The sequence below is a fragment of the Carassius auratus genome, chromosome 12, assembly GCF_003368295.1.
Source record: "Carassius auratus strain Wakin chromosome 12, ASM336829v1, whole genome shotgun sequence".
NCBI lineage: Eukaryota > Metazoa > Chordata > Actinopteri > Cypriniformes > Cyprinidae > Carassius > Carassius auratus.
The window spans coordinates 9,637,498-9,655,559 of NC_039254.1; the positions used below are offsets into that span (position 1 = coordinate 9,637,498).

The 18,062-nt window shown below is 39.5% G+C and overlaps 1 protein-coding gene across 1 annotated transcript in view; it reads right to left on the reverse strand.

The window, feature by feature from the left end:
- Nucleotides 1-10,683: 10,683 nt before the first annotated feature.
- LOC113111767 (transformation/transcription domain-associated protein) overlaps nt 10,684-18,062 on the reverse strand; it is a 73,779-nt gene continuing 66,400 nt past the window's right edge. Inside the window, exons 65-70 of the mRNA XM_026276832.1 lie at nt 16,833-17,058; nt 16,245-16,462; nt 15,008-15,192; nt 14,552-14,755; nt 12,056-12,250; nt 10,684-11,958 (exon numbers count right to left, since the gene is read on the reverse strand). Of these exons, the coding sequence (XP_026132617.1) occupies nt 11,674-11,958; nt 12,056-12,250; nt 14,552-14,755; nt 15,008-15,192; nt 16,245-16,462; nt 16,833-17,058 (1,313 nt within the window). The 3' untranslated portion in view covers nt 10,684-11,673. The remainder of the gene's footprint in view (nt 11,959-12,055; nt 12,251-14,551; nt 14,756-15,007; nt 15,193-16,244; nt 16,463-16,832; nt 17,059-18,062) is intronic.

Here is an 18,062-nt window from a genome sequence, read left to right on the forward strand (position 1 = left end):
CTCTTTATCCATGCTGTTATTCACTGCACTGTGTTCGGTCTACTATATTTCATTAAATCCAAAAGAAGTTCTGTTAGTGCAATGCTGCATAAGTGCACAGATGACCCGAAGTTTGGATCTTATCTCAGTGTTCATTTCAGCAACGCAACTTTCTTCAGGCTCTTCCAAAGGACCAGGAACAAACGATGCTGAGCCATACCACCAGAGTTTACTGTGTATGAGTTCCTCTGTGTAACCCCTCTCTCCTGGGTCCTCTTTGACGCTCCTCGCACTCGCTCTGAGTGGGGCTCGAACCCGGGTCTCCGGCATTGGAGGCGGACACACTAACAAGGAGGCTAAATTTCTACAGCCACTAGCGTCAGTTGCTAGTGCATCTATTGAGATCGGGGAGAGAGGTTTACCTGTACAGCACTACCCGATGTGCTTCCGTTACACTCACCACCTAAACCTTACTCCCATCCGGGTCACGGCACCAATAGAACCCCTCTCTCCCGGGTCCTCTCTGCCGCTCCTCGCACTCGCTCTGGGCATGGGAGGCGGACGCACTAACAAGGTGGCTAAACGGCCTGTCGCTAGTGCATCTCTTGACATCGGAGAGTGAGGTTTACCTGCACAGCACTACCCGCTGGCCTCTGTTAAATATGCGCTCTTTCCACAGCAGCTGGATTGTTTTTTTTTTCTGTTACAATGTGACCATGATTCTGGATTTGTGAGATTTCTTCAAAAGAGCAATCCTTGCTTTTGATACAACAAAATTGGTTACAGTTTCTCCACTTTCATTTTTCCCAGCAAGTATGGAACTGCACTGTACGCCTTTCATTAGCAACACAAAACACATGCAATTTGTATATTTAAATGTTGGTCAAGAATCTAATAGGATCAAAAATGTCGGATGATGTCTGCAACACATTTTTCTTTGTGTTGCCCTTCCCCTCCAAAACACTCAACAGTTGCTTGAAATCAAACACAAAGTCATCACTCGCTGGTCTCCATTCTAAACATAATACGTTTAGCACATTTCCACTGCTATCCAATACAAGGTTTTGCTCCATTTCACTTCCTGCCCATCTTGCTCTCAGTTCTCTGGTCCAGCGAACAAACAGTCGTTTAGTGATGGCCAACCCTCCTTGTGTGAGGATGCATAAAAATACTACCCTTTAATTTAGTTGTTGTTTTGTCTTGTATAAGCACACCATGGTGTGGCAAATAGTATTCAACAGTATCTGTTTTTTTCAAGTCAGTTACTGGAACATCACAAATGCCTTGCTGTAAATAGTCTTGTATTACATCTCTGTATTCATGAAACGTTACGTTTGTCTTTATTCTTTTCTGCAACTTTTCAAACCTTTTCTTAGCCACCCTGAAGATGTTTGGTAGTTCTGGTTTATCTGGTTTCCAGGGTTACTCAACTTTATAACATCCATCCTTAAAGGTTACTGTCTGGTTAAAATGTTGTACAGCTTCCATTTCTTCTGGACTTTCAGTTGACTTGTTCAGTATGCCCAAATAATCTACTTCCCAAAAGGCATGCAACTGTTTTGGAACAGAATCTTCTTATAAACAAATCATGCATGTTGTGTCTGTTACACTAGACATGGGAATTGGTCCTTGTAAAAGCCCATCCAAAAATACTTTCCAGGTCTACAAGAGATTCGGGTAATCTCTTTTTTCTTTTCCTGACACTACTTGCTACTTGCCAGTAATAACCTGCTCCTATTAACATTGAAAGCTCAGAATCATTAGTGTCTGAGGAAGAAAAAATCTGCAAGTTGCAGACCCTTAGGATCAAGCTTCTTTTGTACATGTTCTCCGGGAACTTTCCTGACAGCACGGGACTTGGGGAGTTCTAGTTGCTGTGATTGCTCTTCTTTGATTTGTATTCCATACACTTTCAAGCATCAACTTCACAATGTTACGTTCTGCAATTACAGGACATTCTGCTCTGAAAGTGTGAAGATTCAGCTTTCTCTCTATGTAGCACTTGTAATTCACTGGTAGACATCAGACTGCTTGTCATTTTGCTCACAGATGGACAAATTATTCAAATGTCCACATTTAGTGCAGGAAATTCCCTTTACCCTACAGAATTTTGCTATGTGTTTGGCTCCTAAACAAGAAAAACATTTTCCCAATTTTGTAAGCTTGTCACTTTGAGCTGACACTGAATATTCAGAGCAGTTTTCAGGCTTATGATTCAGATTCTCACATTTTACACAACCTTTGGGAACATGACTAGTTGTGTGCAGGGCAGCTGCAGAAGACATTGTCCATTTATTTGAGCCTTGGTTCATGAGTCATATCAGAATTGGTGAAAGTTCTATTGGTTAATGGCCTGTCCTTTTTTGAGCTTTCTGATTTAGAAAGTTGCAGTGCTCTCTCTCTGCTTTGCACTTCCTATTGTAGAAATTAAATAAGCTCAGGCACTTTCCATTCACCATTAGAGTCCAACTGGTGACTATAGGTTTAAGCAATGTCCTCTGGCATTAATTGGAATAACACTAGGTACAATAAACCTCCATAATGGCGCTTTTCCACTGCATGGTACGACTCGGCTCAGTACGGTACAGCACGGCTCGGTTTGTGTTTCCACTGCAGTTAAGTACCGCTTTAAAGTGGGAAGGATTATTCACATGTCATTATTGTTGTGTCGCCTCTACTGCCGTGACTGAAAAACTTTGCCCCATCAAGCTTTCACTGGATCCGCTCCTCTTCCATCAACAAGAGGAACGTCTGTACTTCCTCAACAGAAAGGTGTGCTCGTTAAAAACAGTTGCGTTCGCTCCTTCGCTGGCTGTGGTGATTTAAATCTAGTGGTTCTTTTTTGTTTGTGTTGCAAGTTCAGTGACGCAAGTAGTGACGATTCTCTCTGGCCAATCCATGATCAGCAGAGTTTACATGTCACGTTTTGGTAATGGTACCTTAACCGAAGTGGTACTAAAAATGGTACCAGGTACCGTACCATGCAGTGGAAAACCCCCCAAAAGTTAACCGTACCGTGCCATACCATGCAGTGGAAAAGCACCATAAGTGTCACATGGAACACCCAGAGATCCATACTCCGAATTTAAATTTCACATTCATCATATAAACTTCTCAGGGCCTTTATGTCTAACAATCTCTTTACAGGAGTCAAGTTAAGCAATTCTGACGTGTGCACTGATGACGATTTCCTTCCTTGCAAATCTATTATGTAACAGCTCAATGGCTGCATCGTCATGAGTGTCGCTCTGGCCACCCTGCCAACAACGATGTAGAAAAATTCGTGGGCAATCTGACGATCAAACGCTTGGTCTTGTATTTAAAGGAGCCGCAAAGGAAACAAGCATGTTGATCTTGTGCAGACTTACCACAAGTAACATATAAGTTAACCTCATGAAATATTTTAAATGTTATTAAAATATTGATGGAAAGAAAGAACTTAAGAATTATAGTTACATGTTTGCTAACGAAATGCGCTACATTTAAAATTAGCGCTCCCTCCATTTTTTAATTCCTGTACAGAGAGGTCACGTCGTGAAGTATCGATCTTCTACTGGTCCCACATCTTCACGTGATGCGAATTTGGCAGGTCAGACTTCACCAAACATGAACTTTGGAACGCAGCAAAAAGCTTGCGTTTCCAGTCTGATGCATTCGCATGCGTATGAATGGAAGTCAATGGAATGAAAAGTGCAGTGTGACCACCCCTTGACTTCAACTTTCCTCAACACCCACACTGTCCAAGATGCGCCGCGTATCTGCTCGCCAGAGTTGCCGGCTTATATTTAAAGTGAATGACTTCCTACTACTATGACGGTGCATTATGGGATAGAAAGCAGCGCTGAGAAAGCGTTGAAAGTGGCCAAGAGCGTTAAAAATTTGGGGCATTCCTCAACTTTATGCAAATGAAAAATGCCAGGCGTCAACCAGTCACCATCAAAACAAGAAAAAGAAATGCAAGCAGGGTGTAAATATGGTTTTCAGAGACGTGCCTTGCCCTAAATTTGACATTTGCTTATTTCTCCAGAAAACTTCTCAATAACTAATCTGGGAAACTTGACAGACTGGGTTTCTGGCAATCTTTCGTGTTTTGCATTGACATTTCTTACCCGTTCACTCTCTTGATCTTGGTCTCTCTATCAGTCTCATTGCATGGGATTTCCACATAATAATGCAGACCTGGTAATCCAGCGTACTAGCTATTTCCCTCTCCAAATCTCCCTTTCCGTTTCGATGTATCGATCAAGATCCACTAAACTGTCCTCCTTCGTCAATAACATTAAAAGCAACTTACGCAATTTATCACAGTCTGGTGATTTTTTTACCAGTCTCCTCTCTAACTGTTCCGCCATCTTCATTCAATTCACTTTCCATCTAACTCCCAGATTCTTATTTTGCGACTATTCCGTGACACTGTCCCAGGTTTCGGCACCAAATTTTTTTGTGAAAGTTAGAGGAATTGAGATGCTTAGATGAAGGTCATGTAGAAAACCTCGTTTACTTCAGAATAAAAGAAAGAAAAGCAGTGACAGGAGGACATGACAAGGCTTACAATTTTAACTGTTCTCAGCACACTTCTATTCAAAAAGCAAAATAATTATTCTGTAACAAAGTTAAGAACAGTTTTCACTCTACTGTATATCTGCCAATAATATGTCTTAGTAAGAAGATATTTACATGCTGTAAATTAGTTTTAGGGTCAAAGCTCTGTAGTTTTTTTTTTTTTGTTTTTTTTTTTGGGCAGTGGTGGGTAGAATACTTGTAGAATTTTTTTAGTCTGTAACGTATTCCAAGATACAGGACAAAATTTTAATCAGTAATGTAATCCATTATATTACACACTGAAGGAAATATAATCTGACTACTTTTATATAATTTTTCATCAAACTTATTTATCACATTGATTTAAATAGGATAATCTTGTACCAAAGTGAAATAAAAATACAAAACAAAGAAAAGGTATTCAGTTCATTGTTATTAACAACATAAAGTGCATAAAACAAGTGCATTTCAAACTGGGGTTTCGTGAAAGAACTGCGGGGGGATATTTAATTAAATCATTAAAATATACAACTAAAATCAATCATTTTAAAATAACAACAATCAAATTAAAGAACTTACTAAAAAAGATTCTTTGTTTACCTGCATAATCATGTGGTCCTTGATTAACGTCAGAGAAATGTGAATATGCAAATGTATTACTTAATATTAATTTATCACCTCAAAGTCACAGGGAGACTTCAAGTAAAAATACTAGATGAAAAAGGAAAATTTAAAACATGAAAAAGAAGAATTAGGGAGAATTAATAAATGATGAATAATCGGTAAAAAAAAAAAAGTAACTGTATTCTGAAATGTATTTTTAAATGTAATATAATCTAATTACAACTATGTAATTTAAGGAATCTGATTATCTAATAACATGTACTACCCAATACTTATTGCACACAGAATAATATAAAACATACACACCATGGTGGCCTTAGAAATGCATGTATCAAATATAGTACAGTAAGCTTTAGGTTAAACTATATATTTTTTAGATGTAACAGCCTCTAAAACATATCTGAGACTGCTGAACGCATGATCCCATTGCATATAAATGTTGGTAGTCTAGAGACGCGTCTGCTAGTTTGTAAAAAGCAGCCAGTCTATGTGAAGAGGAGGATTTGCTTTGTAAACTAGATTTAGTTGATTTTCCTGTTGTTTGTTTTTCTCTCTGGGGAGAGATGCTTTGCTCATTAGCTTGAATACTTTGCTTGTAATGGAAGCTGATGGTTTATGCATATGGAGAAATCAGCAAGTGCTGCTGTGATATAGTGTGATGTTTGTTTTATGGAAATCAAATAGTAAGATAAATCCAAGTCTTCATGCATAGACACCAACATTCAAGAGTACACAATACAGCTGTGCATTGTTGTATCATTTGAATCGTTTCTCTGCATGACAAAATTGTATATCCAGATAAAACTAGGGAGGCCTTTGAAATAGTTTACTTAATTATATACATAGAAAAATCTATACCCGATCTGAACACTGAAGGTAGCCATTCATTCCACACTGACCCAATGCAAATCTGGAATACTATAAATAACCTCACCAGAGCATTTGTACAAACACCCAAAGAAAAACAAATCTAGATTAATGGTCCTCGGTGCATTGAAGTATGAAATCTGTAATTAAATATTTAATCAGGGATTCCCTATGCGGAAATATCAGGTATTTTGATGAAGCTTGGCTAAAGCATTGGCTACATCATTAGCTTTTATTGTGCTTTCCTGATAGTGCCACAGCCCTGTTTAATAATCATTATAGGCCATAAAGAGAAATGGTGCAGGGAATGTTTCATTAAGACTGTAATCCCAGGATACAGAAGCGTCAGTCGGTCGGGTGAAGACACGCTGCTGTGCTGCTGATACAGCAGGATGTCAGAAAAGAGCCATTTGGCCCCATCCAGAGCTGCTCCAGTGTTTAGCATAAAACATTAAGAGAAAATACACCAGGATTTCATCATATCTTAACCAAATTAAATCACTTGTTTGGAAACAACATACAAAAGATCGGCCATTCTGAACAATAGAAGAATTGAAGATGAACATCAAACTAAATTCATATAGCAAAAATATAAAGCAGGCCAAGATGGCTAGAGAAAACTACACTATTTAGTAGCTAAAATCAAATTTACTCTACAATATAAATTGACAGTAATAACATGCATTTCAATTATAGAAATTAATACAGAGTGGTCACAAAATAGCTATATTATGATTTTATTATGAATAAAAGAATGTGAAATATAATGGAAAAGACTGAATAAAGGTAATAAAGAAAGCCAGATACTGAACAACCATTAGCTGCATTGTCTGAAAACCATTTCAAAAATACAGCAAGTCTCTAAAAGGATAATGTCTGTCTGCAGAGCGCTGTGATTGGCTGAGATCAGCTATCTTCCCTGAGGGCTACACCTCATACACACACCTTAAGGAGCCGTCTCCCTTCACTGGAGGTGGAAATGAGCCGGACTTAAGATGCTCCTGGTGTCGGTCTCTCAGGACAACTAGGCTGAGAGTCTGGGAATAATGTCTGCAGTACTGCTGCACAAAAAAACATGCTAGTGCACGGTTTAATGTACTTTAACTAATTAGGCCACCAGCTGGATTTTATCATTTTATTCAGTCGTTTCATTTGCATGGCATATGACAATAGTATAACAAAAAAAAAATATTAATTCTTGTAAAAAACGAATTCTTGTTACCATATCAGTTTACTGTGTTGCTTTGTCCTTGTGTTATATACAGTATGCTTTATATGTTAGTCCTAAACATTCAGTCTTTCTCCTCCATGAAAATGAACCATGAATACTGATGACTCATCTTGCACTACACATATTTTCATCCAATCAAATGCTCTCGAATGAGAATATCACTTTCCTTATACCATCGCTAGCAAGTAGAAAATCATGTTTCATAGCTGTGATGCAACTTAAGCCTGTTAGCTTTTTTTTTTTTTTTAGGAAAAACACACACAAAAAAAGAAACTGTGTATCATTTGTGCTTTTAGTCACACCATACAACATTTAAGATAATTATGATAATTATAAGATAACACTCTCTTTTGCTATTGGTCAATCTAGCTGGTAGCCCCGCCCCACAATCACACCATTGGTTGTGTCAGTGTTGCTGGGCTGGTCAGGATGCTCAAACAATCAGCACCACTGTTTACACTTTCTGGGGAAATAAAACTTCCAATGGATCAGTTATGGTTATTATTATTACTACTACATTTTAAGCATACACACATTAAATTCCCACAAGAATCCATTAACATCAGTCAAAGTTGCATGATCTATGATGAAGCTTAGAGGACCTGACGGGCTTGAATCAACTCAAGTAATGTTCACAAAAATTTGGACAGAGTAAGTTGATTATCTTCTTGAGCTGTAGTGTCAGCATTCCTCCATCTAAACATATTTATGGAGCAGAAAGTGAGATAAATAAGTAAAACACAGTAAATTACCAATGGACAGATGGACAAGAAGAAGGTATGCATTGGACAATTTAGGCAAAGTTCACTGCTCAACCACCAAATTGATCTAGAGATTTACAAAGTGTCTTTATATTCCCCTCTACATAGGTTTACTACTTCATGATGTTGTCTCATGAATCCTTACAATGAAGGCAGAATGACTGGTGTGTGGTCCTTTCAGATATCTCTGCAGGCAATCCCCGGTCCACTCAGCCAGCTGTCAAGGTGAGACAGTTTTACATGTTAAAGCTCCAATGCCCTCGTCCAATTTCACTTTGCAGTGAATCTGGGCTGAACACGCCAATCCTCATATTACCAAACAAATTAAATCAGTGAACTGGGAGGAGAAGCGGGGGGAGATCCTGTCAGACGCACAACAGTCTCTCCTCCCAGCCTGCCAGGAGATCAGGGCACTCGGAGAAGAGCTTGGTTAATTGGTTTAGGACGTGAAGTGTTTCTGACAAGCACCCAAAGACAGAGGAACTGCAGAGAATGATCTCAGGAGGAGCTCTGGGAAAGTTCAGGTAATGAAGCGAATACTTCAGCAGAGGTTCATTTTAGAGCTTTGCAGTGCTTATGTACCTCTCCAAGCAACTGGTCAGCGAAACCAAATTGTGGTTCTTGGTTCAAAAAGAATGAATGTTACTGCAATATACTTGAATCTCAAATACTAACATCTTAACTCTACATAAGCTCTCAGGACAGACTATGGACCATACTAACGGGGCAAAATGCCCAGGTCCTCCGATATCTGGAAACAAGCTAATTGAGATGTAAAATATATAGTACATAAGAAATTAACCTGACAGATCCCCTTGTATTTACAACTCTTTGTCTTATTTTTCTTTCAAGAAGGGTCCTCCAGATGGGTTGGTGCCCAAGGGCATCGCAGGACTGTATCCCATTCTCGATAAGCTGAACTGTTCCCGGTATTAGCACGTGGCGCTCCTTCAAATGACTTTTACCTGGTAATGCACCGCAGAGCGTCACCTTGAAAACTTTTGCCATTAATTTGCAACCGCAGAATATAGCGGTTGCTCAACTGTATGAGAATTCTGCTATTCAGCAAAAACAATCCCAATTCAAATCCCGTGTAGAGGCGTTAAATGACATTTTCTTCGGTTCAAGGCACACTCGTTTAGATCGAGGATAAGACTCTCACAGGACGCTGTAATTTGTCTAGGGTGTGAAAAAAAAGAGGTAATGTTTGTGGTTTATAGGTGACACATCCTCCGGACACATTTGCTCATGTCAGCTTAGTGTTTAGTACTCATATATTTTATCGTAAGCCTGCAGCTGTCAGTGTATAATAGGAAGCAAGGTCACTATCTCTAAGACCCTCCAAAATTCATTTATTTGGATATCGTGATTTCACACCAATGACTGAAAGGGATCTGTAACTGTCTGGTTGAATTAAAAAATAATTGGACTTGCCAAGTAACCTTGGGTAAAATCAACTCCAACTGTTTTTTGCTGGAATTATAAAGTTGGAATTAAACTTTATTTTTTTTACACAATTTATTTTCTTATGAAAATTACAACTACATTTTTTCACTAAAACAAACTTCTCTCTGGTGAAGTATGCTGAACTTCTCCAATTACTTAGTATGTTTAAACCACATCCTGTCTCAATCTAATGAACAGCCGATGGAATGAAAGTCTCTGCACTGCATTTTTTTCGATAAACGGTTTCTTTCGAATGTACGTCACAATACAGAAGAAAAGATTTGTTGCCAATTCTATCTTCAAGAATATACATTTTTTAAAAGCTGCCAATGTCAAGCCACTAAAACAGCTTAAAGTTTAAAAACGCCACCAGTTACATTAAAATCATCTTCAGAAAGAGTTACTTATGGTAACTGCAAATTAAACAAAAACAACATCTAAATACTGTAGCTTTAAGGTTAATAATATAACTCATTCATTTGACTCTTGATGAACATCACTCATAATTTTAGCAGATAGATGAGGTCATCAAAGAAGACTTTCTTCACTCCCATCAATGTGCTGGCAGAAGAAACGGTGGTTTGTTTGTCCTCCATGTGTCTGCCAATCACAGCGCTCCCTGAGGGTTTCCATCAATCAGTTTGCCCACATCCTCCTGCTATCAGTCTAGACATCAACGGGCAATGCGGCAGGGGGTGGGGGCTTCCGAGCCACAGCAAGAAGCTGACACATCTCTCACATTCAGAGTTAAATATCGCAGCTCTTTCATGTTCAGACAGTGCAGTTGTACATCAGCCCCCAGGACTGTTTGGTGGCAAAGGACCTCAAAAGAAGGACAAAGGTGGTAGCGTACGGTCCCTGACTGATGGTAGAAAGGGGCTGGAGAGAGATCAGAGAAAGGAGGCTAAGCACCTGTGCTGTGCAAGCATACAGGGTGAAGCGATGGTTTATGGGATTGAAGCCAGTGCTGACAGCATGTGTAACTCAGAGAAGACGGCACTCGGTGAGATATACTGACGGGGTGTAATAAAGAAGGAAAAGCAGACTGAGATCTGACCTGCCCAAACGGCTCCACGACATCCTCTCACTTAGGTCCTCTATTGTACTCCAGACAATCAGCAAGAGACAATGTTATTCTTTCTGAAAGAGATCTCCAATCAAACACCCACAAGGAGACGCGTCACATTTAACCATGCAATGGCTACCATTCCAATGAAAACAACACAATTTTTTCTTGAAAAAGAGCATTTTATTAAAACAAAATGCATATTGACATTGCAGAGGTAACTATTCATAGGTTGGCAAAATATTATGTACCTTTACAAAAGAGGGGAATGTATACAAAAATGCTTTTAGGTGTATCAGTGAGATACAAATGCTTTGGGACACTCCTAAAAAGGCAAATTTGAAAAACTGACCTTAACAACTGTATGTGCTATGATTAACTAAAAATGAGCTTAATATAGAGCTACCCCTGTCTTAAGGCTCACATGTCTTTGCCTTTCCAGAGTATTTTAAAAAAAAAAAACAAAAAAAATCTGTGGTTGACAGTAACATTTAAATTGCACAAACCTGTAGTACACAGCAATTAAGAGATGCAATGTCATTTTTACATGATGTACAAGAGGGGAAAAAAAATATGCCCACATATAACTTTAAATAATGACATACTGACACGTAACAACATGCTGAACATTGCCGAGGGTTGATTCATGTAAATTCGATTATTAAATTTAAAAGGCTGCCGTCAGTCAGAGAGAATGGCGGAGGCGAAAAAGGAGAGCTTGATGGGAGTTGCATAAAATCTGCTGGAATAGCTGCGGCGCCCTCTTCCAGTGTGGAGCCAAACAAAGGCTGCGGAAACAGTATTTTCTTAAATTCTGTCTTGTACCATTCACACTTTAGCAAACATGACAGTCTCGACAATAGCACTTAACTAAGCTCATCAGTTTAACAATAGTCCCTTTCCAACCAAACAAAGCTGCTTTTAATTGCTGCATGTATCTCTTACCAATGAATAACAGTGGATACTAAAGAGCTTAAGTATTATCCTGTTCTTTTTTAAATAACATTTTGTGCATTATCGAATAAGCCCCTCCAATTGTTAACTCGACACATTATGTTTTCTTAAACTCATGGGACGAATTCATCAACTCTGACATTCACTTTCACAGTATTGCATTTCTCAGCGATCTGCCAGATTTCGTTTCTATACATGCCTGTCTACAACCAAGGGTGCCAGGCGGGGTCCATGCGGCACAGGTTGTCCAAGCTGTTGGCAGCTGCCACTAGTGTGTTTACTTTACTCTCGCCACCCTCGAACTGGGCCAAGTTGTGGAGGCGGGTCATGATGGCGGTCACAGCTTTCTGGACCAGAGACACCAGCTGTTGGCTGTCCATGTTCTCAGGTTGTCCAGCTGGGGACAGAGGCATGGACGTGTCCTCCTGGGTCTTCTTATGCCATGCGATGATCTCATCCCTAAGAACAGCTTTCAAGATGCCATCGACCTGATTGAGAGGACACACAGTTTGAGAGTGGGTCAAGAGCCCTGTAGACTGAAAGTGCAGAGTCTGGTTTGTCATTCTCATTCCTCATAAAGCATACCTTGAAGTTAGGCTGAGCAAAGCAGCGTGCTACCGCTATCATAGAAGCCGTGAGGGGTCCAGATACGCCGATTGTGGTCAGGAACTCTGAGATGTTGGGCGTCAGCCTGAACGGGACGGGCCGGTTGGCATCCAAATCACCAGTGGCATCATTAATATCAAAGCGGAAGTAAGACACATTGAGTTTTCCAGTGTCCTGTTGGGAGAACAACACATCAGGATGGTGTTAACTAATTCAACTTTATAAAAATCTGACCTTGTCATCCAGAAACTACAGTATGCAGACTTATCAAACTCAGAGAGTATCATGTGGCGCCAAGTTGTTAGTTTCCATTCAGAGAAACGAAGCAAATTCAAATTTGGGAAAGGAGCCTGTTTGCTCATGTGGCACACAAGTGGGACCAACATCAGACAACAGCTAATCTATAGCACTCTGGGAAAACTGGATCGCATTGTAGACATCAGACCACAAAAATGTGAGGATGTATTGATCGTACACTCACTGTGGTCTGTGTCAGCATTTAAGCATTTGAACACATATAATCTTCCATTTGCCTTCTGATGCCCTTGATGTAGAGCGTCGTTTTTTTTTTAACCTATGAAGTATTTCAAATAACAATAATTTTTTTCAAGATCGCCATTTCCAGTAGGGGTGTAACGGTGCACAAACATGATTTCATAATGTTTTTTTTTTTTTTTTTTTTTTACATTAATGAAATGACTAAGACATCACTAACAGGTTAAGTAAAATGTGTGTATATAGTCTAATATTTCGCCAAATGTTCTTCTCTAGACTACTTTTCTCTAGCGAAGTAACAAGCTGCAGACACTGATGGCCTGAGGTAAATGAAATGCTACATGACATTTTGTTTTGAAGTCTTTCCGTGGTTGAAACTGCATGTCCACACTAATGTTTTTTGTTTAAAAAATGCTAATTTTTCTCTCTGTTTTTGTCTTCCGTCCACACGGAGACGGTGTTTTTAGGCAACAAAAACATCTTTTTGAAAACAAAAGTGGATACATTTGAAAACTGCTTTTTCGCATCGCAGTGTGGACTGTCAAAGTGGAGGCTTTCGAAAACAATTGTGCAATTGTGTGTCATGTGATGCAGTCATGTGACCAATTAATCTAAAATGGTGGACGACATTGTATAGCTCTCGGTTAAGCAGTTGTTTTGGATGCTCTCTGTTACTGTCCTTTGAAGCGGTCCAAAATTTTTTTTTTTGGCACTTCTAGTCTAAATTCTCGCTCACTTTTGCAACTTTTATATTCCTGTGTTACTCGCCGCAAAAACACCACCTCACTGTCGGCCCATTTAAAAAACTTGGTGCTTTTCCTCGAAGTTTCAAAGAGCCAGAAAGTAAATAACTGGAAACAAGATGGAAATGATGCAGGTCAAAGCAGTACAGGGATGAAAGCCTTTTGGGAACTTTTGGAAAACGATAGTGTAGACCTGGAGCATTTTTAGAATGAAAAATGAAAACGCGGACCCACTTTATATTAAGTGGCCTTAACTACTATGTAGTTAAATTTTAATTATTAATTTGGCACAATGCACTTATTGTGTACATACATGTTTTTACATTGTACTTATATTTGAAAAATATCTGCACATAATTACATCTGGAATTAATTTCTGTAATTACATGTATAGTTACACGTTGACCCATCCCTTACACCTTAACACACCCTTAAACTTACCCATACCACCAAATCTGTCCCTAACCCTACCTGTTTCCCACCTCAATAGCAGCAAGAAAAAAAAGTTGCAATACAGTATGAACACAATAAGTACATTGTATTTATTTTTTGATGTAAGTACATAGTAGTTAAGGCCACTTAATATAAAGTGGGACCGAAAACGCTGTTTTCAAATTTATCCGGATAAGTGTAGACGTAGCCTTTGTTTGAAAAATAAGCACAAGCACAAGCTCCAAGCACAATATAAAAGTGTTAAAACGTGATTCAAGCTCAATATTTCTCAATATTTAGAGCCTGCACAGGACCAAACTCGATATCTGAAGTCAAACGTTCTGGAAGTGATAAACCAGGGAAATGCATGATGGTTTGAGACTGACTGCGTTATTGAGAGAGAGAGAGAGAGAGAGAGAGAGAGACAAAGACAGCACATATCTGCTAGTCCGCTCTGCCTGCCGTAGTAATCTCCTAGTGCCTAATGAGATCTGTAGAGTGGAACCGGCAGCAAGGAGGCTTACTATACCCACTTAGCTGCCCATTCCTCTGCCTGTCAGAAAACTGCTGATTAGAATAACAGGACGAGAATCTCGTTTGAAAAATCATCTCTAATAAAAGACTCTATGGACCTGCACTCATCCAGTACTGTATTAGAGGACAAAAAATCAAAGACAGCTGGAAAGTGGCCATCAAAAACTGAAACGTGTGATAACCCAACAAACTGCTTTGGACTTGGATACATGTATATTTGACAAAAGAGGGGGAATGACATTAATTCCATGACGTCAAGTCATTCAGGTACCTGTGCGATCTGCAGCATCTCCGGGTTGAGACGGTTCAGGTGCAGCATGAACTCAGCCAGGCCGATCAGAGCAAGCTGGATGGTGAACATTTTGCGGAAGGTCCAGTAGTCTGTGGCGTTGGGGAAGGTGTGCAGCGCCCACTCTTTCAACATGCTACGAGGAACCATGTTGCCCTGAACTTCCTTCAGAATGTCTCGCAGGACCTTAAAGCATGGACAAAAATATATTATAGTTTAAATGAAAGAAAAGCTATTTTATTGCTTAATTTACTGTACTGAATATTAGGGTAAATGCCAAAATTAAAAGCAAAAATAATATATAAATTTAAACACGGCAAAAAAAAATTATAACAAGTGTATATATATTTATAAAAATGTCACCTTGATTATTTCATGAGATTCAATTTTTGTAAAATAATTTTTTCTTGATTTGCTTTCTCATTATTTCCAGCATACCTGATGGCTGGCTTGGGTTCCTCTAGCCTGAACAGTTGCAAGTCGGTCATAATAGCGGGAAATAGGGTTGTCATGCTCAATGCCCTTCTTAGCACAACGCTGCTTGTAGATTTCCACCAGAGACAGAGACGACGGATTGTCCTCCACTAACCGCATTTGAGGAGACACCGCCACCACCCTTGGGACTGAGAAGAGAACAGATTTAGAGAGTTTGTACTCTACTGGCATATAAAGCAATTCAAATCCCACTGGCTATTTCAACTGCAATTCTAAAAATCATTTTTGAAAAGCATCTTATATATTATATTTGGCTTAAGATGGATTAGGATAAAGGACTGTTAACCTGAAATACAACCTCATCATCACCTAAAATTCTTCTAAACATTTTATCCCTGTTTATACAATCATTTGATTTACATAGTCATTTTTAAACAAGACACATTACAGCTGAGAGAGGGCCTAAAACACCAGAGGGAGTAAAAAGAAAAGCATGTCACACGACCACTGGGAGTCTTTCATACACATCTAATAAATAACTTCAGTGGAAGGCATTAATGAATGATAAAAATAGAATACGCACACAAACATTGCTAATGCTACTTAATGATTATTAATTGCACTGCAGCATAAAACCAGCCTCTTTTCTTTGCAGTAAAAAAAAAAAATCAAAAAGAGAACAGACAAAACGTTTTAGCAAAAGCTAAAATGTGGCACCCTTGACCTCTGAACTGATAGGGTTTCATCTTTAATGCATCTATCACAAGAAAGACAATTTAGATCTTCCTCCCTCAGTCTCCACAGGGAGAAGAGCAACCTCATTTTTATTCATTCTGCTCCAGTCCCCTCTCTTTCTTCTTCTGTTACCACTACACAGCTTTTCTGGTACTTTTCACCTCAATCTTGCCTCTTTTTCTTCTCCTCAATTCTCCATCTCCCCCAATCTGTCTGAGAGCAACTAGGCCATCGAATCCAGCACTCAGAGCAAATGGACAGCATTCAAACGGGGCAGCTCGGAACGCAGCATGCCACAATTAAAAATAGACTTAACTAGAGAATGGTAAGACTTTATAATATGATGTATTTTAATGATTGAACTTTTTTTTTAGAAACAAGACTTAAAAATATATTGGTCATGAAAATGGAAGGTCTTGTCCAACAGACTGACATAAATAGAGGTAGTCAGTGCTATTACAGGGAGATGTGAAATGTTCTGTGTGATCAGGGGTTGCTGCACTACCTGTGAAAAAGAGGTGTCTCTTGGTGGTCTCTTTCCTCTTCTCCAAGCAGGGGTTGAGTAGCCGCAAGAGCTGCAACACTCGCTCCTCTCTGCGGGACTCTGTTAGACATGCGTCATTCATCACCAAATACGGATATATCTTGCCATTGTGCCCGCGGATGTAGAGGCGTCGAGCAGCTGTGTTGTGCTTTTGAACAATCTCCACCCTGGGCATGAACCTTAGGAGGTAGAGTAAGAGGGGAGTGAGAGAGAGAATGATGGGTAAGTGATGAAGTAATCACTGAGAATTAAGGTCTCAGCTGCAGTCTAGCTTAGAACTCCAAGGGGAGAATAAAAAAGAAAAAAAAGTTCAATTATAAACGACCTTTGTGTTCACAGTTTAAAGGAAATCCTCATTAATACAATTTGTTTTGGTTTTGAACCAAAAGAATAACAAATATTTTTATTCGATTTTAGCCGCAAATGTGTCAAGTTTAACCAAAATTAATTATTCATGCCTTCTGTGAGACCGATTGACTAGTCGTTTACTAGATCACTAGATGATCTGTCGACCAGAGCAACTCATCCCTAGTGTGTATTGATTGTTACCTGGCAATCTTGATGTAATAGTGTGTGGGCTTAGGCATGAGGAATTCCCCCGGGATCTCAACTTCCGCAGTCTGGGCCGAGAAGTTGCTAAGAAAACGGCATTTCTCCTCGATCAGGAAGAACTTTGGCATTTGCTTCGTCTTCGCTTCCAGAATCTTGATCCACTTCTTCAGCTTTGAAATGAGATTGTGCAGCTTCATGGAGCCGGGAACGCTGAAGTCGAAATCTGCGAACGGAAAGAGTGACAGGGAAAGGTAAACCAGAGGAACACAGGCAGCTGAGAAAACAAAAAAACAAAAAAAACAACAACACTGCAAAAGAACAAGTGGAAAAGACTCCGGATGTGAGAAAGAGGTAGACGTGGCGTTAAACAGACAGAGATAGTGTGAAAGAGACTGAGAGAGGAGACGTTATCTTTGAATCAGGGAAACAGAAGTGCTGCACTTCCTCCCAGGTCTCCCTTGCGACGTGGAGGTGCTGATAACATCAAGGTTCATAAGGAGGAAAAAAAAGGGATTAACTGCTCAATGCAACTTCTAAATGACATTGTGCATTAAGTTAGAGAGCAGACACAAAAGGTATGGTCGGAATGCAAGCCACGTTCCCAATTTTAGAGACAACCTCCGGGCCAGAACGTCTTTATCAAATAGGGTAAAAGCTGCTCCACTTTCATTCTTCTGTTGTGCTACATTAATAATACCACATGCCGCAGATACGGAAATGGCTTGGCATTTAATTTTATACATTTAAGAGGAAAACCACCCTCAAGAAAAAAACTCGCTTTGTATAATTAAGGCTTTGGCAGAAGAGGCTTTAATTCAAAAGCATCTTGCAATGAGCTGCCACTCATGCCAAAGCCAGTAAGATGTGGCCGCCACACATAATGAAAGGCCATTTAAGGAAGTCTCGCTGCATGCATGACACTTACAATATCATCAATGTCCCGTATGACGTTTTGATTAGCAGTGAACTGCCCTGAGCGACGCAGCTCCCACCCATTTCCTTGCCCTGAATTAGACGATGTCTTCTAAAATCAGACACGCTCTGTAATCTCAACCAATCCGACTCTCTCTGAAAGACTTTAAGACTGTTTAGGTGTTTAATGACCAGTGAGTATAAAAAAAAGTGATTTCACTTGAAAAGCATGGCTATGCACAGCGGTCGACTTGGTGTAATCAATTTAGAAAAAAAAAAATGAACCGACGATCCCCTGTAGCAGCGGTGCCCTGA